General features: G+C 35.9%; 1 protein-coding gene across 4 annotated transcripts; it reads right to left on the minus strand.

Annotated features, from left to right (window-relative positions):
• Positions 1-4,971: 4,971 nt before the first annotated feature.
• Positions 4,972-27,420, minus strand: LOC128234610 (hypoxia up-regulated protein 1-like). 4 transcript variants are annotated; one of them, XM_052948944.1, is made up of 26 exons: positions 27,323-27,420; positions 25,084-25,148; positions 24,657-24,721; positions 24,207-24,238; positions 23,998-24,076; positions 23,442-23,596; positions 22,955-23,160; positions 21,295-21,399; positions 20,819-20,891; positions 19,828-20,014; positions 19,147-19,281; positions 18,663-18,745; positions 18,283-18,415; positions 17,799-17,983; positions 15,948-16,095; positions 15,549-15,606; positions 15,217-15,281; positions 13,160-13,201; positions 11,846-11,935; positions 11,212-11,445; positions 10,867-10,982; positions 10,250-10,460; positions 9,346-9,573; positions 8,765-9,065; positions 8,053-8,133; positions 4,972-6,877 (listed from the first exon to the last, which is right to left on the minus strand). In XM_052948944.1, the coding sequence occupies exons 2-26, from the start codon at positions 25,136-25,138 to the stop codon at positions 6,804-6,806; spliced, it is 3,141 nt and encodes a 1,046-aa protein (XP_052804904.1). In that variant the 5' UTR covers positions 25,139-25,148; positions 27,323-27,420; the 3' UTR covers positions 4,972-6,803. The 4 variants fall into 4 exon arrangements, with proteins under 4 accessions (XP_052804904.1, XP_052804905.1, XP_052804906.1 ...); XM_052948945.1 differs by lacking the exon at positions 13,160-13,201; XM_052948946.1 differs by lacking the exon at positions 11,846-11,935.
• Between the last annotated feature and the right edge of the window lie 388 nt (positions 27,421-27,808).

Genomic DNA, 27,808 nt, shown 5'->3' on the forward strand with positions numbered 1-27,808 from the left:
AAATATTGTGAACATTTCTTACAATATGGGTGATTTATAAAAAGTGTCTTATGACAAAAACCAAGCATAAATTGTATGCTTTTTCTAAATTATATAATCAGTAATTGGTACCTGTGTGTAGTCATGTGCATAATAACTCAGTTGTTTAAGAAAAATTAAAAAAAATCTTTGTCTAAATTTATAACCAAAAATAAATTGTTACCTCTTCAAGTTTTTGCTGTAATTAAAACAAGAATCAAATAAGGGAAAATGTGTATACTAGCTAGCTGCCCTTTTTTTTTTTTTCCTAATTTAGTTGGTGTGCCTACTTTTCTTATGACTATGACTGACAGACATAACCAATTGTGTAATTTTCTACAACATGACTTATTTTTAGACCTTCACTTTGGTGTGGCATTCTTTACCAGACCATTAATTGTGGAGGCCCATGCCATGGAATCCCTCCGAAGCCAAGGGGTTGTTTTGCATGTTGTGCTTTTTCTGAACTGATGCTACTTTAACTGTGTGTGTTCATACCTTCCCATTTTAACCTTTCTCCTTTTATTCTGTCTGTCATTTTCTAGACTTTTGTTGTTTCCTCATTTCGCTTCATTTTATTTCTTCTCTGCCTCTGCTTCTTAAGTTTCTCCTTTTCTTTTATTTGTAAATCATATATAGGATCAATTTGTCCTCTTTCTTAGCATTTGAGCAATACCTGGCAAATTCTGCTCTTTTTCTCAGTATCTCAATCTCTGTCATACATTTTCTGTAACTTTTGATCATTCCTAAGTCATTCTTAAAATCTTGCGCTTCCTCGACTTCATTGTGTTAATGTTTTCTACAGTCTTTTCTTCATTTGTATTCACATTTTCTATGTGATCTTTTTGGAAAAGGAAGCTTAACTACAAGCTTTTCAACAAGGGTACTTATTTCCTACATACAAAATTATAATCTGGTATATTTGCTATCCATATAAAAAATTGTCCCCTGTGCACTTAATTGAAGCATATACCTTGAACATATAAAAGCATTACATGAATAATTTCAATTTGATTTGATGTTTTTTTAATTGTCATGATGAAATCAAAATAGAATATTTAAACAAAATATGTTATCTTTTGTGCCTCAATACTGAAACTGTATTTAAATTAATTCAATAAACCTTTAAGAGTAAACATTTAACGGCCTTATAATTGAATAATAAATTAAAAGTATTTATAACACACTTACCATCAAGTTGCTAAACTATCAAGTGATGCCTAAATATAACAAACACACTTCTCAGAATGTGGAAATAGCACCATATTTGTTATGACATTTTATTGAAATCTGCTAAAACAGGGTGCACAGGGGACATTGCTTTAAACCATGCAGATGCTTCAAATCTCTGTATGTGAGAGGCTGAAAACTGTTTTTGCATATGTTGGGCACTTTCTTTTCTGGGAAATACAGCAGAATATCATTTTATTGAAGAAATTATAGAAATCTGACAACAAACAACTGAAAAGGTGCAAAGGGGACATTTTGGGGTAATAAGTCATGCATTTGAGTTACGGACAAAATAATGTATTAAATAATAAAACAATGTTATTTATATAAAGCTGGCAGGTTAAAGTTATTGATATAACATAGTAATTTAATATAAATAGTGCTTAAATAGAATGGTAGTGTTCTCAATATGAATTGAATATTCTTCCTTCTTTTTTAAATAAATGGGGGTCCGTCATATGACATTAAAATTTGGTTAAGATAATACATATTTTTTAATTGAAGTATGTTTTTTAAAATGAGAAAGGGTTAAGTTACATAAAAAACAATAACAAAATACTATATCATTCAGTTTAAAAAAATAAAACACATTTGAATAAAGGTCTTCATGTAAAATGTCACATTTTTTTGGGTGCACAGGGGACAAATTGAGCAACATATTCTTACACAACTTTTTTCCTGGTTGAGCCATCCATTTGAAACTCAACAATTTTCTTGACAAGATTGATTGGCCCATAATGTGCTTGCAAACACTTTCCAAAAGTGAAAGGAATAAAAGTTAGGAGAGATGAAAGGAATAAAAGTTAGGAGAGATAAAAGAAAAAGCCTCATTATTTTGAAAAGCACCCATATTGGAAAGCGTGATCGCTAGGAGTCTGCCATGCTTTGTATGCAACACAAAAAAGTATGTTGTGTGGATAAAATTACTGGTTTCCTTTTCACTGTGAACCCATACTTTATGAAGGTTTGTGTGGTTCGATAATGATTTACTTCGAAGTTGTTCTTCCCTTTTACAATGTCTTAAACAAGTCTATGTGGTTCAATACTGCTTTAACCAGGTGCTACAATATTATATGATAATGGTATTTTATCTACGAATTGGTGTATCCTGTTTTGGGAACACTTGGCAGGGTGAATGTTGGTGGCCCTAGATGTTAAAAGGGATGCTACAATTGAATAATTAACCGAGACTTGCCTTCGTAGATGGGAAGGTGAAGGTTGATTATAATTTCATCGACTGCAAACTCCTTAAGTGCTCACACAGAGATACGGTCGCAGCTACCGCAGCCAGAACTTCAGTATTTAGAGCCAGTGAGCCAAAATTTATAGATAGATTTTGGCTCGTCAAAATTTGAAAGTATATAAGGGTGGGTTGGGTAGGGTGTGTGAGCACTTAAGGAGTTTGCAGTCGATGAAATTATAATCAACATTCACCTTCCCATCTACGAAGGTAAGTCTCGGTTAATTATTCAATTTCATCTCCTGTTAACTCCTTAATGTGCCCCACAGAGACTTTAGAGTTAATTTCAAGTTTCGACTTAAAAACACATAAAATATACTTCGAAACTTTAAAGTGTTATAATGCCCTATGTAATTGATATATTTACACAAGCAATGCATCAATACAATGAATGTAAATTGGCATATATTTATCAGTGTTTCTATACAACACAAAGAGTAAATCAACAGTCAACCAACAAGTTTGATAGGACTGCATCCTGAACAGTCTTTTGACTCAGAATTTCCTTATCATAAAATTTTGCAAATGTGTGCGCATTTGTCCATCCTGCAGTTTTGATTATGGTGCCAAGATCTACTCCTGCACTTTTAGCGGTAGAAATGGAAGCTGCCCTAGTGCTATGAGGCCCATACTTATTTTCCAGACCGGATTTGATCATTATCGTCTTAACCCAACGTCTAATGGTATCACAAAACACGCCTTTGGGGTTTTTGTGTGCTGATCATCAGCTTGTCTCCCATACGAAGGCCGGCTGTATGACTTAGGTACTTGTTCAATAACATTACGAATAAAGTTTCTGATTGATATTTTGCCAAATTTATTGGTCTGTAATTAATTTCCTGGTTTTGTAGTTTTTAAAACTGCTGAAGGTGTAATTGTTACGTAACTTTTGTCTGGAGAAAATATTATATCGGACACCTTGAGCAAATGTAAAGTTTGACATCGCTGTGCTGAAACCAACAAATATAACATGGACAATTTTTGTGAAAGTGCTAACAATGAGCCATCATCCATTTGTTTTAAATATATCAAGACTGTGTTAACATCCCATGTACTTTTATATTTTGGTTGTGTTGGCCTTTTGCGAAAACAAGCTTTCATGAATCGTCCAATTAGACCATTCTCATTCAATATAAGCACACACTTTGAAAAAGGTACTGACAGCTGAACATGCTGTGTTGAGTGTGCTATAATGTTGCCCTTGGTCAAATAATTCTTTGTGAAGTTCTGGCTGTGGTAGCTGCGACCATATCTCTGTGGGCACATTAAGGAGTTTACAGGAGATGAAATATTATATGATAATGGTATTTTATCTACGAATTGGTGAATCCTGTTTTGGGAACACTTGGCAGGGTGAATGTTGGTGGCCCTAGATGTTAAAAGGGATGACCAGTTAGTTATAAAACGTTAGTTCTCATCACATTTTGCCATTTGTATGTAGATAGCCAGTGGTCATATTCTGTCATATCCTTTTTGTTTTAATAAAAATTTGGCAGTTCTAAAAAGTAATAGTTTATAGGTATTTGTGCTTCCTCAATTTCATGGTATGTCGAAAAAACATTTTTTAAAGATTTTAGCCGTACAAGTTTCATAGAAATAGTATGCTGAATAATGAAGGAACAAGACCTGCATCATGCTTATTAGAAAACAATGGCCTGGTTGTTGTACATTCATTATATTCTTGATGATAATTAATGTGACTAAAATTTCCGCTAAATTTTGGTTGTTTGAAAAATTTACAAAAAGGAAATGGTTTAATCAATCATACAAACAACAAAATTCTTAAGACTCACTAGGGTAGATTTTAATATTTAACAAAAATCTAATGGCTGCAGTTGTTGGAGAATTACTTAAATGAAAAAATAAGTGATTTAACAAGAGGCATTTTAAGAATGTACAACGACTCAGCCTATGTCAGATAAAGGAAATTGCAATATTGTTTTGTTCGTTCCTCTATTAAACACTTAGTTAAACTGAAATCAAATGATAATTTAAATCCGTAAGAAATCGGACAGTTGTGAAATGTTTTCGTAACATTTCATTTTTGTTTTTTAAATAACAAACTTAAGCTAACTGTGTTATTGTATATGGATTTTTTTTCATCACACAGAAAAAAAGTTCACTAATATTTATTTTTTTGTATATGCATATTAATTAGAGGCAATGACTCGTAACCATTGTGGCCACATCCAGCAAAAGATGTGAAAAAATCCAGAACTAGAAATTTAGTTGATTTCCAGAACAATTCCACTTCTAGTTATGTTACTTTTTAAAGATCTCTAACAAATATTAAAGTTGCCGAATAGGGCCAAACGCCAGTCAAATTCATCCAGCAATGCGAGCCCTTTTCTGAATCATTTTAAATGATTCCAAAGCTCCTTGATGCATGTAGCCACAAAGAAAAGTGTGGACTAATTCACTCTTATGGAGGGACTCTTATCTTTAAGCTACATTACCGCAAAAGAAATAAAATAAAGTATTTGTTCAAAATATTTAATAGTTTTCTATTTCGTTTCACAATAACAAAACATCCAATATTTGTTTAGAATTGCAAAGTCTCAAGTACCAAGACAAATATATTGTCAATCATCCAGTTAACTCGCACAATTAAAGAACTATCTCATCAAACATCAAATTAATCTACAAATATCAAAATAAAAATATTCATGCAAATGAGAATACCGTACAGGAACAGTCATGAGACCTTGTCAAATTGACTGGACTGTCAAACATTCACAAATACAGATTGATCATAAGTAGGGATGGCAACGAGTACCCGAGTACTCGAGTACTCGATCGAACGTCCGAGTACTCGAGTACCAAATCACTACTCGAGTACTCGGAAAAAAATCTATAAAAATCACCAAATATACGATTTACAGATAAAATATCAGATCGGGTTAGTTGCCAAGAGGACAATGTACGGTCCCTCTAATCCCCGCTGTGTACACAATTGACCTCAATAAATTAGTTGACAGTTAACAGTGATAGTTGCAAACTATCAACAAAGGACCCCTATTTCAAATTAGCACTGATGTCAATTAGCGAAGTTTTGATAGCGGTACTTTCACCTACACAATCCTATTCTATTCTATTCAATTTTTCCGAGTAATCGAGTACCCGATCGAACGATCGTCCGAGTACTCGAGTATTAATTTTACTACTCGTTGCCATCCCTAATCATAAGTACTGTCACTACAAGTACATTTTTTGCTCAAAGTCCTATAGTGTATGTTCTAATGTTGATGGAAAGGTTGTAAACTGATTTAATTAAGTATGCCTTCAACATGGATTTAAAATGTATCTCTGGCTGCCCAAGTCATATCGAGTCCTATCAGACTTTTATGCTGAACTCACAATCATTTCAACATGTAACATCATTTCCGCAACTTTGGCCCATCAATTTTGATTGAATATCGACCCTTCTCTCGGGTAAAAGTACAGATCAAACATATAATCTTATATTGACACTAGAACTAGAAAAATATCTATAAATACTACAGCAATATTCGACTCTACTAATTGAAATTACTCCGTAATAATTTATCTTTTGCACAAACCCACTTCAGAAGCACTTCATGACTTATAAATAATGAAACATGAACAAACAGATAAATTACAAATTCAAATTCTTCAATAAACTATATACATGTACCCCAATAAACACGCACACATGTCCGAATACACTCACACAAACTCAGAACATGTTTAAAATAATACATTTTTCCATATTCAACAAACATTCATCACAAATGTCAAACTATTTCCATTCATACATGGAATGAACAGAATATGGACGTATTACAAAATCTGATTTGACTCAATAGTATGTTTCAACATTTAAACTATTTTAAATCTATATATGAAAAATAAACTAACAGGTGGAAAGATTTAAACTTTGGCTGAGCAAGTACACAATTGAACAAGGTGAAATATTTTAAATGTGTCTTTGATAATGTAATATTCCAAAGTAAATATTCCAAGTATATCAGTCTGTGAACATGATGGATTTCTTAAAACAACAACTGAAATGACCTGGATCACCCCCTGGAAACACTACAGTTCCTATTTATCTTCCAAATATCTTTGCTAGACCATGCCAAAGCACTTCACCTCCTGTCGCCACAAACAACAACAAAGCCCTTGACTAACATGTACGCCCTTGACTAACATGCCTTTATCAGTGAGCCAGTATCACAATCTAATGCCTTTTAGTTTAACAATACAAAATGAGCTGGTCCTGGCTGAAAATACTAGCCTAATGGTCGATATTGATCATGAGAAATGGTGTATAAGTCCTATAGATGAGCTAGTGTTATAAATCTCCTGCATCGTGTGTTGTTCTTTCCGGCTTTTTTGTGGCTTTTACAGTATCATCTGTTTCTTCTTCTGAAAAATTAAGTTTGTCAAATTTATTTATGGGAATTTAAATACCATTTAATACCATGTTGTAGCCATACTCAACAGTAAGATGCAGCTTTGAGCAATGGTCTTCTAATAACTATAATCTTGTCCCTACAATGCTTAGTAAAACGGATGTTCAAATGTGTTGTTTTTTTCCAACAATGTTAAGCATAATGACATAGTTTATGAAATTCAAATGATCATTACGGTATTATTTACATGATTTGATCTGGACAGTGGGAAACTTAGCCGTAATCTAGGGTCCAACTGTTTTGCACTGACTTTTCAATTTGTTGATGTTGAACAGGCATTTGTGAAAATTAATACTAACCAGCGAATTTGTTGAATTGATATGCTTAGTCAAAATACAATGAATGTTATTTTATTTGTTGAAATATTCTTTTCAAAACATGTTATATGGATGCAGTGAGACGGACGTATGAAAGGACTTATGAATGTTGAATATGGATTGAGGTTGTTTGAAATTACTTTTTAAATGAAAGAGTACCGTTTTTAATGTAGCATTTGTAATAGTTTCCCCATGTATTTGAATGAACCATTTAATACAAACATATGGCTCTGGACAACAACAAATTGACAGTGAAACAGGAATGGACAAACAATATCCCCCTCCAGTTGGGTAGGGGATAACATTATGGCTTAAATTTTATCAGCAATATGAGCCCTTCAGTGTTTTTCTAATACTTTAACTTGTGACCGAATTGTTTCAAACTACCAGAATGAAGATTTCATCAAGGCAAACATTCTGATTAAGTTCCATGAAGATTGGACCAGACATAATGCAAAAATATAGCCTCTAAAGTGTCCACAAGGTATTTCAAAATATTGACCTAGTAAATAAGTTTTTGACACCTCCCGACATAGTTCAAAATTATCCAAGACGCATAAATATTGGACAAAATATTTGACCTAGTTTATGGCCCAGTGTGACCCTCTTACAACCTGTTGAGACTAATCAAAGGGAAGATTCTGACCAATTGATCATAATTAGAGCAATGCCAACCAAGATATGATGCTAGAAAGAAAAGAATGTGAAGGATGGATGGAATGACATTCGCCAAAATAATTTCACCTTCCCAAAACCTTCTGTTGGGGGGATACTAAAATATCTTGACCAGTTGCTAAACAACAATGTTTACCTTGTGTATCTGTAGCTTGTTGAGATTCTTCCTCTGTTGGAGGCTGAGGTATTTCTGTGTCTGGACTGTCTGTTGTTCCTTCTGAAAAACATTAATTTAGTTTATTTTTAACACTAAGAATGGCAAATAGAACCAAAGATTAAAATCACCATGTACCAGTTTGATCTGAAGAATGACCTTGTATACAGGTACTACTGGAATAAAACCCAAACTCTAATACTACCCAGGTAAAACAAGTCTTGTGTACGAATCCAGGACTAAGGAACACATAGATCTACAGATGGATGGAACATACTGTGTTTGAAAGAAATGCAGTAGTTTACAGGGTGCTGCTACTCCGCACTCCTTTTTTACATGATGTAATCTGGATTGAGAACTTTCAACTTTAGACTTTACAGTTGCTTTTTTCTACTCCAATGTTTGCATCAAAATCAGAAGGAAGTACCGTACCTTTGAATAAATATAAATGACTTGTTAACCAATTTCAGAGTTTTTTTTGCCCCTCAACCCTTCTTTGGGCATAAATTTGTCATACCCGAAACAAACCACAGGATATTTTTCAAGATTTACCATATCACCTGTTAAAACACTTGATGATGCTAATAATCACTATATCTGAACTGCTTACCAGGAAGGAACTACATATATATTCCTGTGCTGTTGACAATATTAGCTATTTAACCAAAGTAATGTTTCAGAATTTTAAAATTACCAGTTTTATCTCCAGGTGTATCTTGATCCTCAATGTCCTTATCAGTTGGGATATCATCAATATCTTTATCAGCTGGTGTATCTTTACCATCTTTATCAGCAGCAGTAGCATTTTTATTTGTGGTCTTATTTTTCTCACTTTTAGGCTTTGCTTTGGGTTTATAAGTCTTTGCTTTGTTTATTAAATATTTAACTTCTCTATCTAAAGCCTGCATTCTTCTACCAATGTCTTCTAATAATAACTTGGGCGTTTCATAATCTGGAATTTGACTCTGTTCTTTCACACTGCTATTTTTCCAGTCCTGAAATGAGATTGAAGCTAAATTAACTTTCAAAATACTTGTTTTTAACTTTTCAATCCAATATCCATCAATTTTTAATGTTAAAACATGTCTTAAACCATATCAGTACACAAGTTCAAAACAACTTGTAGTTTTAAATACTGGTCCATAAACATGTGCATGTATTTAAAAAAAAAAAGAGGATCATATGAATCCAAAATAATTTTAATTGATCTATTCTCCAAAGGAGATTCATTAAGGAAAGAAAACAAATCAAAATTTAAATGCAAAAATGTCATACCATAGTTTCATTTATCAATTTCTCTAGTGTTTCAATCTCCACTGCTGTAAACAGGGCCTCCTCAATACTCAGTGATGAAAGATTCTTGATGTTACTCAGGAAGACAGAAGAGTGATTCAGCATGGAATCGATGGCAGCCAGGGCCTCCGGGCGCTCCTTCACCTCACGCACACGGAATTCAACCTTCTTCACCATCTTCTTAAGGTCCTTCAGTTTGTCTATGTATGGCTGGAACATTCAAGGTGAGAGTTTAAATTGACAGTATGTAAAAACAAATATGCTAATACTTAACCAATATTGTCAAATGATCTAGGAAATACTGAGACTTGTTACAGCGATAGTCATGTGACTGACTAGAAATATTATAGACATTGGCAAATGAGTGTCTAGAAATGATGTACATAACCATATGATTGACGAACAAGATTTTTTTAAGCCATAGTCATATGCCTGACAAGGAATGTTGCAGCCATAGTCACGTGACTGACAAGGAATCTTTTAGCCATAGTCACGTGACTGACAAGGAATGTTGCAGCCATAGTCACGTGACTGACAAGGAATCTTTTAGCCATAGTCACGTGACTGACAAGGAATGTTGCAGTCATAGTCACGTGAATGACAAGAAATGTTGCATCCATAGTCACGTGACTGACAAGGAATGTTGCAGCTGAAGTCATGCGACTGACAAGGAATGTTGTAGCCATAGTCACGTGACTGACAAGGAATCTTTTAGCCATAGTCATGTGACTGACAAGGAATGTTGCAGCTGAAGTCATGTGACTGACAAGAAATTTTGTAGCCATAGTCATGTGACTGACAAGGAATGTAATAGCCATAGTCATTAGGCAAATGATTAAGGAATTGCTGGAATGCATGTAGTAAATAGTTTAACTAATGCACTCACCCCTTTCGGTGTCTCTTCCTCCTGTTCATACAGCCAATCAGAAGCCTCGCTAAGTGACTTCATCCACTCCTCACGCTGTTCCTCCGTGGAACATCGCACATACAACTCCTGTGAGAGTTTGTCCATCATGTCATAGACAAACGACTCTAGCTCATTCTTCGCTTTTTCTAAGAGTTTCTTCTCCGTATCCCTGGCAGTCAGGTCAGCGAGTCTGGAGTAAAACAAATAACAATGCAAAGTTATTTATTAAAAGAAGTCTACTTTATGTAACATGTTGTTTTTAAGAGATCTTGAAATAATAGCTGCATTCAACATTAGCTGTCTTCTATTTTTAAAAATGATGAAAATTGCTCTCTTGGAAACGACTCACTCATGGTTTGTAAAATGCACTTAATGCACGAAAATAATAATTATGAAATAAAGTGTGGCAAATCATTAGGTGTTCATTAAAATCATTAAAACTAAGATACTGACAGCTGGAATCCTTCAGAAAACAAAGAATTGCACAGACTTACATCTTGTAGGTGTTTCATGTGGAAAACGTAGGGTTATCAACTCAATATTGATTTATAAGTAACCTTGTATAAACCATGCCATAAGACAGACTAAATCCTTACTTTTTCTTCATGGCTTTGAAGACATCTTTGCTAGGAGGTCTGATATCATTTATAGATGTTTCCGTGGTAATATTCTCCTTCACAATCACAATTTTGGGCTTCTTTTCCCCATTTTCCTGTAGAATAGTATCACATTTAAGAAGATTTCAATTAAAGTTTTAAAAGAGAAACCTGTAAAAAAACTTTTATATGAAATATATGAAAAAATATATATTTCTTTTTTCCAGAGCATAACAATTCTCTCATGAAAAATAGTTAATTAAGTGGAGATCATTAGATTTTTTATAATCAGATACAGAATTGTGAATATATGTAAGTAGAATATGCTACATTCACAAGCAATACCGTTTTATCTCCATCCTCTTTTTTGTCTCCATTTTTTTCTTCTTTCGGTTTCTCATCATCTTTTGGTTTCTCTTCTGGTTTCTCTTCAGTTGTCTCATCCTTCTCTTCAGCCTTGTCTGGTTCCCCTCCTGTGCTCTCATCAGTCGGTTCCTGTGTAGAATCTTCAGCCGGTTCCTCATCTTTTTTATCCTCCCCTGCTGGTTCCTCTTTCTGCTCTTCTTTGCCCTCTTCTGGCTGTTAAATACATTCACAGATTACTTATATCATTCTTTCTCAAGTTTGTCATACACTGTAAAGGTATCATTTGTGTCATTCTAAAACTTGACAAAGTTATTCACAAAAATATATAACATTTTTATAAAATTAACTAATAGAAGATTAAACTAAAACATAATTATATGTATGCAAATAAACTTGTGTAAAAATCATGCGAAAAATAAAACTGGGAAATAAACAGAAAGTTGAACATGCACAGCTAAAGCATCATACATCAAACACATTGTGCACTCAAGCAAATGAGCTAATAGTGGAATAGCTCTTACTTTACAAAAAATCATGTCCAATTTTTAACAGCAGCGTTATTCTTTAAGCACATGTCAGCTTGTTATTTATTAAGAACGTTCGTAAAAAAGACCTGTTGTGACTCTGGTTTAGCCGGCTGATCAGACTGTGGTTGCTCATTTCCAGTCTCTCCTCCATCCTTACCCTCCGTCGTACCATTGGCCTTAATTTAAACAACATGCACCCAACGTTAGTTTAATATTACGGACATTAAATCACCTTGTTTTCACAGATGGGATAAAAGCTGAATATACGGCCATCCTTAAATAAATGTTAGTTAACAGTGGCCTGACTGAATCACAATAAAATACCAGTTATTCTCTTTAACAAAGTAAAGTCTATTTTATAAATATATTTGTTAACTGTATGATTAGGATGACCCAAACTAAAGTGGCTGTATTGAGCCACTGGTAACAGACTAATTTTTAAGGATGGTCTTATGTCTATAACAAGGAGTCTGATACTGTGTTAACTTAATACTTACAGTGCTTATTAATGATATAATTATACAGTGCAAGATAAAATTTATCATCTGTATCATTGTCAAGAAAATTGAGAAACAAAGAAATTACATGAAAGAGATTTAAATTTTGACAGGTTTTCATGTGCCAGAACACACAAATTACAGGTTCAAACACAACCCTTCTCCCTCACCCACCCCCAACGTCAGTTCTGCCTGAAAAAACTAATATTTTTTAAACATTCTAACCATTTGACTTGGACTGGAAGTTCTAGACCACCCTCTTATTTTAACAGGTACAGAGAAATACAGAGCATTCATATTTACAGAACAGTAAAAGGACAATAGGCAAATAATACAGGTAAAAACAATATTGTATTTTATCACAACTAAGTTGTGTTTTTTTCTCTGTTTTGTTTTTTAGCAGTCAGAATTTACACCATAATGTAACCTTTTATTGTATGCTTATCAATTTCCCTTTCCATATCCAACAGTGAAAATATATATAACCCACAAGTTTTTACAATATTAACTTTCCATTAAGTATCATATTTTTTTCAGGAAAATACCTTCTTTCCTAAAGAAAATATTTGATTGTACTGTTGATTGAATGTGTTGTATTTATTCAAGAAAATGGACGTCATCATTAATGTGATTGATTTATGATTTTTCTATTGTGTAAAATCGAATTGTCTTGATGGATACATGTTAACACATCTAGCTGGAAGTAAAGGAGGACATCAGAAAAGCATCCTGTCATAATATCCCCATGTGATCTCTTGTTTATACAAAAGCAGCATTCAGTACAAAACAGCTTTAAAATATGCAATGGTTGACGAAAAAGAACACCAAAGCCCATTTGTATGCACAGATTGTATAATACCATAGGAAGGTTCACCAATTCACCATTTCAGAACAATTGTTTACCTCATCTAGATTTAAATGGATAGAATCATCTACTGCCTCCATCTATATAAAGATGATGAAAAAAATCAGGGGGTTAATCTAATGTTATTTCAAACAAAAAACACAAACTGAAAATACACAACAGGATTATAAAATGTGCAAACAAACTAAAACTCTATCAAATGAGAACTAATACTAAATTGTATGCATTTTACAAAGGTAAGCAAAGTTACAGTTCTTCATGACATAGGTGGTAATCATTTTTTGACTTGTAATATCAGACAGATAGATCTTTAGAATCCATAAATTTGGTCAAACCATTTGGTCAAACCATAATGGCCAAGACATTGTCAACTATAAATCTACATACCAACAGTATGTGACAAATGACCCCGAATGTGACATTGACCTATGAACAAGGTCAGTACATGAAAAGTTGATCTTGCCTTTACATATCAAATACATATGGCAAGTTATTTTAAATTGCCTCTGAACATAAAAAATATCACCCATATTTGACAACCTGTAACACATGTGGCAAGTTGTTTTAAAATTTGTCCATACAAGGGAAAGTCACAGCCCGGACACGACAACCTATACTCTATGTCCTTATATGCAGCCTCCATTGTGAATAAACACTAAGTGTGACCTTGACCTTAAAGGTAGGGACACGGGTCTTGCACGCGACACGTTGTCTTGGTATGTGGAACACATGTGGCAAGTTGTTTTTAAATCTGTCCATACAAGGGAAAGTTACAGCCCGGACACGACAACCTATACTCTATGTCCTTATATACAGCACTCCATTGTAAATAAACACTAAGTGTGACCTTGAACTTAGAGGTAGGGACACAGGTCTTGCACGCGACACGTCATCTTGGTATGTGGAACACATGTGGCAAGTTGTTTTAAAATCTGTCCATACAAGGGAAAGTTACAGCCCGGACACAACAACCTATACTCTATGTTCTTATATGCAGCATTCCATTGTGAATAAACACTAAGTGTGACCTTGTCCTTAGAGGCAGGGACACGGGTCTTGCACGCAACACGTCGTCTTGGTATGTGGAACACATGTGGCAAGTTGTTTTAAAATCTGTCCATACAAGAGAAAGTTACAGCCCAGACACGACAACCTATACTCTATGTCCTTATATGCAGGACTCCATTGTTAATAAACACTAAGTGTGACCTTGTCCTTTGAGGTATGGACACAGGTCTTGCACGCGACAGATCGTCTTGGTATGTGGAACACATGTGGCAAGTTGTTTTAAAATCTGTCCATACAAGAGAAAGTTACAGCCCAGACATGACAACCTATACTCTATGTCATTATATGCAGCATTCTATTGTGAATAAACACTAAGTGTGACCTTGACCTTAGATGCAGGGACAAGAGTCTTGCTAGCGACACGTCGTCTTGGTATGTGGAACACATGTGGCAAGTTGTTTTAAAATCTGTCCATACAAGGGAAAGTTACAGCCCAGACACGACAACCTATACTCTATGTCCTTATACGCAGCACTCCATTGTGAATAAACACTAAGTGTGACCTTGACCTTAAAGGTAGGGACACGGGTCTTGCACGCAACACATCATCTTGGTATGTGGAACACATGTGGCAAGTTGTTTTAAAATCTGTCCATACAAGGGAAAGTTACAGCCTGGACACGACAACCTATACTCTATGTCCTTATATGCAGCATTCCATTGTGAATAAACACTAGGTGTGACCTTGACCTTAGAGGTAGGAACACGGGTCTTGCACGCGACACGTCGTCTTGGTATGTGGAATACATGTGGCAAGTTGTTTTAAAATCTGTCCAAACAAGGGAAAGTTACAGCTCAGACACAAGTTATTGAGTCGGACAGAGGGATGGACGGAAGGACCGGCGGATGGACGGTGCGATTTTAATATGCCCACCTTCGGGGGCATAAAAAGATCTATTTCACTGGTTTCTGTCTAAAACATTTGATATTTGTAAGGGATATATACCTGTAGATACAATTGTTAGTTATAAATGTGATGACTATTAGCATGTTATTCCTTCCTGCAATATGACAGGAGGATATTTACCTGTGGTGAAGGTTGGTCCCCTTCCTCCTTGGATCCAAACAGCCCACTGATTGTGTCACCTAGCTCTGTATGATAATAAATATATTTTCATAATTACATGCGTCTCTTAATACAGGGAAATCCTTTCTTTTATTTATTTTATTTTTTTTTGGGGGGGGGGGGGGGGCGGAGGGCTAATATACATGTGAGATTTCATCTATGTTTCAACTGGGAGCACTTGCATGTACAAACTGTTCACGAAATTGACACAGATTATAAACATGCATTATACTGTTATGTTTAATAGACAAAAAAGGGCATGGCATATTAGTGGGTGAGAAAGGTTTTCCTACTTGACCATGTGGACTCCTCCTCCACAGTCTTGTCTTCCTTCTCAAACACCGTCTCGACCTGAAACAGACATGTTCCTCTCAACACTCCATCATTGTCTTATAATCTTAGGAAAGGATATACCTGTACGCATATTTTGCATGGAAAAAAAGAATGATTCAGAACACATTTCGCCCTTCTTATAAATTACAAAGTCATAGAAAAGTAAAAAAAAAGTCAATCAAGGGCCATAATTTGTATTGTGCTTAATATGGAAATATGCAACCCTATTGTGTGATGGCAGTTATAAGTGAAAATGCCAACTTGCCCTTAAACTCTAACCAGAAGCCATTAGATAGGAGGTGTAGTATAGCTCTTTTACTTCTTTGAATAGTTGATTTAAAAATAGAATGATCACATACCAGGTCCAGTGTAAGTATGCCGCTCTCATCCATACGGAAGTGTGCCTTGATTCCCTTGGCCTCTTGTGCATCCGTATGTTTATTGTACGCCTCTGCAATGCCCCTCAACCCAATCTCCTGGATCGGGCCCTGGAGCTGTCTCATTGATCTATGGGGGATGATGTCAGACAGTTAATCTAAGAAAGTATGGTTTAAATTCTTCAGCAAAAATCTTCATCCCACAATGTTCAAACACATTGTGGTTTGTTACTGGTAAGAAATTTGCATCCATCTCAGGGATTTAAGTGTATTTAACAAAACAAATTTCTTACCAGTAACAGTCACAGGAGTGACGAATACCCCCAAATGCCGCCTGGACACAGGAATGGCAAACCATTTTTTTGAAAAGAGGCCATAACTCCAAGGTTACTGCACACTGCATCTTCTTTTATCATGCATGTATTGATTTATTTAAATCTGTTGAGTAATTTAGAAGTTACACTGCTGACAAGAAAAACTAGCCTTTCATGAGTTATCGTCCGGAAACCGTTTTTCTACTTTTAGTAACAGTGACCTTGACCTTGGCCCCACCAGCCCCAATATCGAACTTGACTTGTATCTTCGGATGTTACACCTGTGTACCAAAAATTGTTCAAATCTGTCTAGCCTTTCATGAGTTATCGTCCGGAAACCGTTTTTCTATTTTTAGTAACAGTGACCTTGACCTTGGCCCCACCAGCCCCAATATCGAACTTGACCTGAATCTTCTGATGTTACACCTGTGTACCAAAAATTGTTCAAATCTGTCAAGCCTTTCATGATTTATCTTCCGGAAACCGTTTTTCTATTTTTAGTAACAGTGACCTTAACTTTGGCCCCACCAGCCCCAATATCGAACTTGACCTGTATCTTCTGATGTTACACCTGTGTACCAAAAATTGTTAAAATCTGTCAAGCCTTTCATGAGTTATCGTCCAGAAACCGTTTTTCTATTTTTAGTAACAGTGACCTTGACCTTGGCCCCACCAGCCCCAATATCGAACTTGACCTATATCTTGTGATGTTACACCTGTGTACCAAACTGTATCTTCGGATGTTACACCTGTGTACCAAAAATTGTTCAAATCTGTCTAGCCTTTCATGAGTTATCGTCCGGAAACCGTTTTTCTATTTTTAGTAACAGTGACCTTGACCTTGGCCCCACCAGCCCCAATATCGAAATTGACCTGTATCTTCGGATGTTACACCTGTGTACCAAAAATTGTTCAAATCTGTCTAGCCTTTCATGAGTTATCGTCCGGAAACCGTTTTTCTATTTTTAGTAACAGTGACCTTGACCTTGGCCCCACCAGCCCCAATATCGAACTTGACCTGTATCTTCTGATGTTACACCTGTGTACCAAAAATTGTTTAAATCTGTCAAGCCTTTCATGAGTTATCGTCCGGAAACCGTTTTTCTATTTTAAGTAACAGTGACCTTGCCCTTGGCCCCACCAGCCCCAATATCGAACTTGACCTGTATCTTCTGATGTTACACCTGTGTACCAAAAATTGTTCAAATCTGTCAAGCCTTTCATGAGTTATCGTCCGGAAACCGTTTTTCTATTTTTAGTAACAGTGACCTTGACCTTGGGCCCACCAGCCCCAATATCGAACTTGACCTGTATCTTCTGATGTTACACCTGTGTACCAAAAAATTTTCAAATCTGTCTAGCCTTTCATGAGTTATCGTCCGGAAACCATGAAAACCGACAGACAGACCGACCGACAGACCGACAAGCTCACTCCTATATACCCCCTCAAACTTTGTTTGTGGGGGTATAATAAACATATTTACAAAGATTGTAAGGTCAGAGTATATGCTACACTCACTCAGCCTCTTCACTGGATAGGAAGTCAAGCTCCCCATAGCTGACATTGAAGTCAAAGTCCTTGAAGTGTTTGTTGAAGGTCATCACCTTCTTTTGGGGGTAGGGGTTCATGCGGCCAAACAGGGTACGCTTGATCACCTTGGGTGGGTCTGTGCTGTCTTCTGTTCTCTGCTTCTCAAACTCAACCTAAGAAGACATGGTATACCTTACAATGTTGGAACTTAGGAAAGCTACTTTTTAATTGCAAATACTGTAAAACTGTTTCTTTACGTAGCTATAAAAGGATGGTAAATGCATTCATTTCCTGGCATTTTTGTGGATTTTTTATAAAGGGAGATCACTTCATGTCCAGTGTTTTAAGCTAGAATCTGCACAATATTAATTATAACGGTATTTACGACCTACCTCTATAAATCAACAAAAACTTTCATGATATAACAATACAATCCACTTAAAAGAGCACACTTGACCATCCTGGTACATACCAATATGGGGTAGATGTTTGCCTCTTTGACCCCAAAAGTGAGGACCTTGAATCCCTTTCCAAGGTGAGCGGCCTGGTAGACGGCCCCGAGAGCGGCGGCTTCGTCTGTATTGATACTCTTGCCTAGCTCAATACTGGAATACAGGATGAAAATGGTAAACAAAGGTTTGTTCTTTAGAATATAGTCAAGATGATAGATTGGTTTGATGAGCGACCTGGCTCACCCTAAGAGTTGAAACTGTCAGTGTTGATGCTTTAACTTAGCACTTAATTTCAACAAAGAAATATTTGCAAGTATCATTAGCAGAGGTCCAATAAAATCATAAATACAGATACAGCCTAGTATTTTTTTTCAAAATGGCACAAATTTCATATTCTCACCCTCCTAAGTATTCCTTCAGTTTCTGCTGTACACGAGGAATCCTGGTGCCTCCTCCCATCAAAATCACATCTGATATCTCACCCTGAAGTTACAAATCAGTCTTGAAAACATATAGCATGAATGTAACCAACAATTCATATGGCTGAAATCAAAGAGATAATAGTCACATTAAAAAAATATCCCTACAGAGGCAATCATGGAAGAACATGTTTTGATACTTCATACTACCAATTGGCTTTCAGTGGTTGAAATTAACCAAAGCCCACAAGCCCTGCACTGGTTACGGTAAATGCTTTCCGGGCTTGCTCTAATTCTGGGTTTTATACAGCAGGGCTTGTGAAAAAAATAATGCCAAGCAGTAATATGAATTTGGGCTTGTTCATCCAAAAGACTAACTTCATTGACTGTGCTTTTATTTTTTAATGATAACATATACCATTTTGGGGTTCTTCTTATATTTCTTAGTGTCAATAAGTCTCTTACCAGTGTGATCTCAGAGGCCTTGAGAGCAACATCAATGGGTTTGGTGACACGCTCAAACACGTCGGAACACATCTCCTCAAACTCTGCCCGTGACACCTTCATCTTGAAGTCTTCCTCATCCAGTAGACCCTCAACCTGTTGATACCCAAATGTGATCATTATAATGTGTGCTGGTAGGTTTATTAAGTTTCCATAGAAACAAGTTGGCACACATCTCCAACTCACCTTTATCTTGAAATCTCTTTCCAACAGCCCTCAACCTGGCAATACAAGTCTGCTAGAAGGTGTCCCTTGGGACTTGCATTTTTCATGAAAAATGGACCCTCAGGAAAATCAAAAGAATATAACATTTGTGATTAGGGACATTAACTAAGTCACTTCGCGAATGTTAAAGATTGTTTACTGATGGATCAATAACAAGAGCACCACACGTGTATACCAACACTCATCCATATGTCGCAGTTGGTAAAAGGCATAACTTGACAGGCAATTATATTCACTACACATATTCAGACTTGTATTATAATGACATAGTCAAGTTCTAATGTCAATATATATTTAGTTCTCTCCTGAGGCTCACATAATAGTGACAATTTCAAAACTTCTATACTCGCAACAAACAACCAACAAAAATGCTTGAAAGAAGAAAAAAAATCCCATCTGCACAGATTCTGAACATACCCTGGCCTGATGGTCAGCATTAGCACTGAGGACCTTCTTAACCCTCTTGGCCTCCTTCAGCAGTTTTGCCATAGCTCGGTAGTTGGTGTACAGGTCAGACTTGGTCTTCTTGTGCTCACTGAAGTACTTTGCAAAATGGTCGCGAAGTCGTATGGACATCTCCAGACCTCCTAGTTCCTTGTCAAATCTGCAGAATACATTGCGTTAATTGTATGAATGTACAGTTTCATTATACATGATGTAATACAAAAGAAACAATGAAGATGATAATGCAATGTGGCAATGCTAATGGTGATTCAATTGTATAAGACATGCGTTAAAAATGGGCCATAAGTTTTCAGTTTTGGCCTTTTTCCCATAAGTTTCGACAGCCATTTCTTAGAAAGCTGTTCAGTAACAATATGCTTTAATAATCACTACCGTATTAGTCTATTTTCATTTATAGATTAAAATGACACTCTTATTCAAAATCAATAAATACACATCATGTGACATGTATATATAATAAACATATATTTTGAGTGACAAACCTTTAACTACTTACTAGATAATGCATGTATGGAAAATATCAATTACTGATAACAAGATTGTAACCGTATATTTAATAGCTTAAAATGCAAAAATATTAAATGATTGGTGAATGCTAAAAGATTTACTGTGATCTACTATCCCTTCTTAAGGTAGAAAAACCGTGTTTTCTGCATTTTTGTTTCTAATAGAACTTCATAAGAACCATTGTGTTTTTTGACATTTATTCAGCCCTTTTGATATATCAAAACAATTGTTTTATTTGTGGTAAATATGTTTTGGGACTAAGAGTGCATCTTTAAGTGAAAAGAACAAAGTTTAACATACATGTACTTGTAGAAGTATGCACGTATGTGTACTTTATAAATGAGTATAAGAAAATATGCATTTCAAATTTACATATAAGTTCTTGTCTTAGCATTTACACATGAGATGTTAAATCATAAAGATTCTGTTTTCTTACCCAACGCCCTTGATAACGAGCTGGGGATTCTCAACCATGCGAGTTCCCTCTTTCATCTTTACAACTTGGTAGCCTGGAAAAGGGAACATTGTTCATTTTATTATACATGGGTTTCTCACCAACACAAGCAGTATTCATACGTCATTTGCAATAGTCAAAATTATCACAAGCCTAAAAGCCCTGCTCTGATAAAATAATTTGCCAGCTTGCTCAAAACCTTATCTTTTAAAACAGAGCACTACTGTATGAATTTATTCTTATTCATTCAAAAGGCCGATTTCAATAACTGCATGTGTTAAATATTTTAATAGATTACAGTTATTTCCCTTTACAGCTTTACACAAAGATCTCCTGATTGGTTAGCAAAATATTATGTTATTATTTTTTTCTACACATTTAAACTAAAAGTGTGCTGTGAAATGATTATCAAATGTCCTAAAGACTGAGAGATAGTGTTCAAAAAGACAGGGGCTTACCGACAACCGTAGCTGTGGTGCTTGTAGCACCCATATCATAGAACATGATGTATGTCATACTGGTGTTGAACTGCTTACGTCTGAATACACCGTAGTTCAGGGCAACTGGAATACACATGGTAAACATGAGTTTAGATTCAGAGGAATTCATAAAAGAAATGTGATCTTGACTGAGATATTATAATAATTCACATTGATAAGCAAAAAATAATCATCCCTGAGATAAATGAATTCTTATTAAACATTCTTTTTATTGAATTATCTGCCAGATGTTATTACCAAGGAAATAATGAATAAAAAAAGAAGTATGGGCCCTACTAGTACTATACATATATGGTTTGTTTCTGGCAAGATGTGTACCAAGTTTGATTATCAATTTCATGAAAATATTTTTAGTAATGTCCAATGTAAAAGGTTATGCACTCTACTACTGACAGCCACACCAGGAGTACCACAGTAGTGACAGTACCATGACTCTGTTGCTGACAGCCATACCAGGAGTACCAGAGTACCCTGACTAAGCTGCCGACAGCCACACCAGGAGTACCACATTACCATGACTCTGCTGCCAACAGCCATACCAGGAGAACCACAGTACCATGACTCTGCTGCCGACAGCCATACCAGGAGTACCCTGACTCTGCTGCCGACAGCCACACCAGGAGAACCACAGTACCCGACTCTACTGCCGACAGCCACACCAGGAGTACCAGAGTACCCCTACTCTGCTGCCGACAGCCACACCAGGAATACCACAGTACCCTCACTCTTCTGCTGACAGCCACACCAGGAGTACCTCAGTACCCGGACTCTTCTTTCGACAGCCACACCAGGAGTACCACAGTACCCGGACTCTTCTTTCGACAGCCACACCAGGAGTACCACAGTACCCCCACTCTGCTGTCGACAGCCACACCAGGAGTACCACAGTACCCCCACTCTACTGCCGGCAGCCACACCAGGAGTACCACAGTACCCCGACTATTCTTCCAGCAGCCACACCAGGAGTACCACAGTACCCCCACTCTGCTACCGACAGCCATACTATGAGTACCACAGTGCCCTGACTCTGCTGCCAACAACCACACCAGGAGTACCAGAGTACCCCTACTCTGCTGCCGACAGCCACACCAGGAGTACCACAGTACCCTCACTCTGCTGCTGACAGCCACACCAGGAGTACCACAGTACCCCCACTCTGCTGCTGACAGCCACACCAGGAGTACCACAGTACCCCCACTCTGCTGCTGACAGCCACACCAGGAGTACCACAGTACCCTGACTCTGCTGCTGACAGCCACACCAGGATAACCAGAGTACCCCTACTTTGCTGCTGACAGCCACACCAGGAGTACCACAGTACCCCTACTCTGCTGCTGACAGCCACACCAGGAGTACCAGAGTACCCCTACTCTGCTGCTGACAGCCACACCAGGAGTACCACAGTACCCCCACTCTGCTGCTGACAGCCACACCAGGAGTACCACAGTACCCTGACTCTGCTGCTGACAGCCACACCAGGAGTACCACAGTACCCCCACTCTGCTGCTGACAGCCACACCAGGAGTACCACAGTACCCCCACTCTGCTGCTGACAGCCACACCAGGAGTACCACAACAACCTCATTTTGAAAAGCAAACAAGCTAAAAAAACATGTACCTGCAGCGTTATCTCCCAGAAGCTGGAGCACATTAATACCACTTAGTTCTGCAGCCAACATAACAGCCCGCCTCTCTGCCTGGTTAAAGTACGAGGGCACGGTGATAACTGTATCTTTGATTGTTTGGTCAGCAAAAGTCTCGGCGTATGAACGAGATTTTTCTAGAATCATGGCCAGTAACTCCTCAGGGCTGTAGAATGTCTCACTGCAATTCATGGGTAGAAAATGTAAAACGTTTTGTCTTCAAAGGCTCCTCTGAGCAATAATTTTAATACTTGAAAGGCAAGAGATAATGTCAGATGATAAACATTAACACATATGTGTAACCATGGTAAACACCAATTTATATATGTAACTACAATAAACAATATACTAGTTAGTCTATAAATTATTCAACCAATGTCCATGTATTACATTAAAAGATAATTGATGGCAATCAAATTTAAAACTATTGTGTATTTTCTTTATATGAATTTGTAAACTTACTCATCAATTTGGAAGAGAACGGTTCCCCTGTCCTCATCCTTGACCAGTTTGTAATATGGAAACCGTTTCTGGTACACAGTAACAGCAGGGTCATCATACATCTTACCAACAATCTGGGTCAGGTACCAGAATGCGTTGCTAGGATATTTGTTTGCCTAGGGAACAGAACAACACATGCAATGATTCGTAAATTTAATGAAATATTAAAAGATCATTATTGGAAATGAATATGGAACTGTACTGTAGTTAATCAGAACTAAAAGGCCTTCCAGTCTGTTCAAACATGCACTTCTGGTTGTTGTTTGTAATTAATGTTCAGCTTTTCCGTTAGGCGTGTCTGAATTTGATTTGGCAAAACATAAATATTTATATTAAAATTTATTCGCATTATTATTATTCACAATATCAAGAAGTCTTTAAATGTCTTTGTTCCCAAATGTTCTCCTAATCTGATGGAATGGTTATATACTTAGTGTTATTCATTTTGTGTAAGGTCTTCAGTGAAGCACCTCTCTTTACCATAAACTTTTCTTCAGTATTATTATAATTTACTTACACAATGCTCTGCCGGGTTTCCAAAACTTCTTTCACCATTCCTTAAACATACTATAGTGGCTGTTTTTCTTGCTGAATCCCTGTAAAACAATTCCACATTGGTATTTATAATTGTAAACAAATGCAAATACTTTTTTGTGTTAAATCTGAAAATCTTTGTTCAATATTTTAATAAAGGTTCTTTTTTGTTACATGTAATGGTGAACTTACTCATTTACAATGACTTCCATGGGAACACCAGGCTGGAAGAGAAAATACAAATGTTACCACCAAAAGTCTTCACATTGTAAAACAACATTCATAACGCAAACCATTTATTAGTAGAGACCGACGAGGACAAGACAGTGAAAAACAGTAAATGCCTCTGCTGCTGAGTTTAGTTATTGGTTTGACTTGTGCGTATTTGACATTTTTAGTAAGAGAATGGGCAACTTGTGGACAATGACCACCTACCGTCCATTTTACCATAATATGTCATGTAATCAGCATATAGAATGTAAAGGTAAATAATTGAATCATTTTATAAATATAAAAACATAAATAACTGTTGATTAGTTTATAAATTCATGTATGACACTGGCATGGAGCACATGTTCTATGATTTGTCATTTTCATTAAACTAAATTTAATGACAAAGTAAGACAATGTTCCATCAGTTACCTTAACAATAGCAATCTTCATGTATTCACTTCCCAAATCCACAGACATGACAGCCAAGTGACATACTGAAATAAGAAACCGGAAAGATTTTTGAAACACTCATTTCATATGATTATGTTATTATTTACTGGTACATTCTGAAGACAGAGGGAGTTAAAAACAATTCATATAGACAGAAAGCTACACATTATCATAATATGGCACTGCTACATTATTGTGAATCTTGACTAATACTAATACACTGTGCGTACATACACAGGTTATTTTTGTTCATAACTGATTTGATTAAAAAATGCAACACAAAGTGTAGCTCACAGACTCCTTGTGTTTAAGGAATTTTAATATATCCCTATTGATTAGACTGCAACTTCGCTTCAATGTTAATGATTACGCAGAACGAAAATATCTGATATGCATCCAGGGTTACCTGATACTCCAATCAGTGCTGTCAGAATGGTTGCCGTAACAACCAGTCTGTTCATGTTGATAAAACTGAAAGTTAAGAAAATATCAATGAATCAAAACAATGAAAAATAATTATATTTTTTTTAAAACAAGGTGCTTCTAGAGCCCATTATAATTTGCTTTTTACAAAATGTGTACAGTTAGAGTTACATATTATAACTGTTTGCTTAAAGCATTAAACATATTTTGTAAAGTGTATTGAACACCTTAGTTTCATTCAATAAAATGTCAGGGTTGACATTATCTATATTTCCCATGGATGCTGAGTTGAAATAAAGTGAAATTTTGTCAATTATCTCTGGGGTTTTTGTAACTTTTTTTTGGTTTTCCTTCATGAAATTATCACCACACAGTCATCACATTTTAAAATACTATGCTCATCAAGGGAGATCATTGTGTAAGACTTGAATAGATTGTACACCTGTATAGCAACCATAATTTGGTCAATACAAATGTTCTTAAAACGATCCTAACTTGATTGCAGTAAGGGTATATGCATTTTTAAGATTTTTTTCAATGTGACCAAACAGGTGATTAGATTAATATTGCCTACTACAACCCTTATCTGTAGCTCAGAAAATACATCAAATTCAGATTTCTTTGTTTATATATAAATGTTTATGTATGTAATAAAAACATACATATTATTGCAGTCAAATAATTGTATTATACTTAAGGCAAAGAATAAGGCAAGGTGAATGGCACAGTAGTGGAGAATTAAGAAAAAGCTGTTTTTCTCAGAAATTTTCTTGAAACTACTTCATATATACATTTCATAATTCTGTTTAATATTTGAACATTTTAAAAGAGTTGACAGTAATTGATATGAATATATTGTTGTATAGTAAGTGTACACCGTCTTATAACCATTTCATATCATGACACTCAGTGACATACCTTGTCAGTTGTAAATTACAGTGCCAGTGCTCATTTAAATCAAATTGTAGACAAACACCTCATACATTAGCAACTGCTGCTTAATTTGTTTCTTTCAAAGAATTAATCCTGCCTGTCCAATATAAGCCACACTTAATGCATATAGTCCAAATAATTGTACGTTGACGGATTTTTTTTAGATTTTTGATATGGCAATCCTTCACGTACAAATTGTTTAGTATCAAAAGTGGGTAGTTGTTCCGATCAGGATTCCGGGTTAAAGCATTTAGTGTCTATAAAATATCATAAAAACAAGAAATATTACCAGATAATGTTATTTTATATTAGTTCCGTACACAAAAATAAATATCCAACTTAAAATAATGAGTTTGACGGCTTTTCTTCATTTCTTTCTGTCAAAACATAACGATATATACATGAAGGGCACCTGCAAGGCTTAAGGGCACAGTTTTAAATCGCTCGGAACATTTCGGCCATGGCCGAGTTGTTACGATTGTATAACGAGGTCTATCTCAAAGCTTTGTCGGAGGAGGCCGAGTTATTACGATTGTATCGAGTTGTTCCCCTTCGCATAATTGTTGTCTGTGTCAGTCAACTTTCGTTTTATTGGAAAGGCAAACAACTTGTTTTAATGCATTAAATGCTTGTTCAGTGCAAAATAACAATTCACTTACATGGTAAAATATGAATATAACTCTTTATGATCAATTTCAACCATAAAATACTTCACTTCAAACAATTTCAATATTTTTAAAACACCCCCGTTTTTTGCACATTCCCGTTTAGACGTAAGGGATTGGAAGAATCCTGTATAACACGTCTATTATTTTAGACTATTAATGCATATTACCGGAACTTTTTTTTTTAATTTTAAAAATTCTTTCTGTTTAGGGTAAGAGAAGTTGACCAAACAAAAAGTGTCTGTTAAAATCAACTTTTCGGTGTAGTCCCCAACAGCTAGGCATCAAAATTTAATGTTCTAAGGCACTTACTGAAAACGCATTAAATCACAATTCAAAAGTAGTTCAGATCTCTGACGTGTATTATCCACTTAATTAAACGAATATTATTGATGTAAAAATATATACCTGTTTCTAATTTGACACTGCACTGTACGTAAGTGATGGTCAACTAACTTACTAAGCCGGCTAGTAAGCGTTATTTCAATATTTTGACAGCTTGTACAAAAACACGTGTCTAAAACGTAATAAGTTCACAAAAAGCGTGATATCTGTGAATTAAAATCATTTTATGTTAAGCAAATAAATCAGTTTCCATTCACAATAAATACCAAATACACTTACTTTTCTATAAATCTATGAATGACTTCTGCGATAGTGCCGGTAAATGTGTCGACAAATGATTGGACTTTTTCAACACTTCTTCCTGGAATGCGTGCGCAATTGTTACACGTAAACTTCCGGTTTTTGTGTATTATACGGTTCCACCGGATCTTGCTAAACATTACACAAATTCCAGTATCTAAATTATTATCGTATCGGAATTATATAAAAATATAAACTAAGTGTGCTGTGATTCTATATAACATAATTTGTGTGTCTCAAGCCGTTTTTAATATTTAATTATTCTATCAGGCCCGGTCTCAGGCCTCAATGATTTTGAATTTAAAGCTTGAAAAGTGATGTTTGTTAATAATAAATATCAATAGACTGTATGTCTGGATCGTCGAAGGCGTTTCTTAGCCCCTGCTAGTTACTGGCCTCGAAATCAGTCACAAATCCGTGTTTCAAGAATTAGTTGTAAGTGAGGCCCGTAATTATCGGCGGTAT

The sequence above is a fragment of the Mya arenaria genome, chromosome 5, assembly GCF_026914265.1.
Source record: "Mya arenaria isolate MELC-2E11 chromosome 5, ASM2691426v1".
Lineage (NCBI taxonomy): Eukaryota > Metazoa > Mollusca > Bivalvia > Myida > Myidae > Mya > Mya arenaria.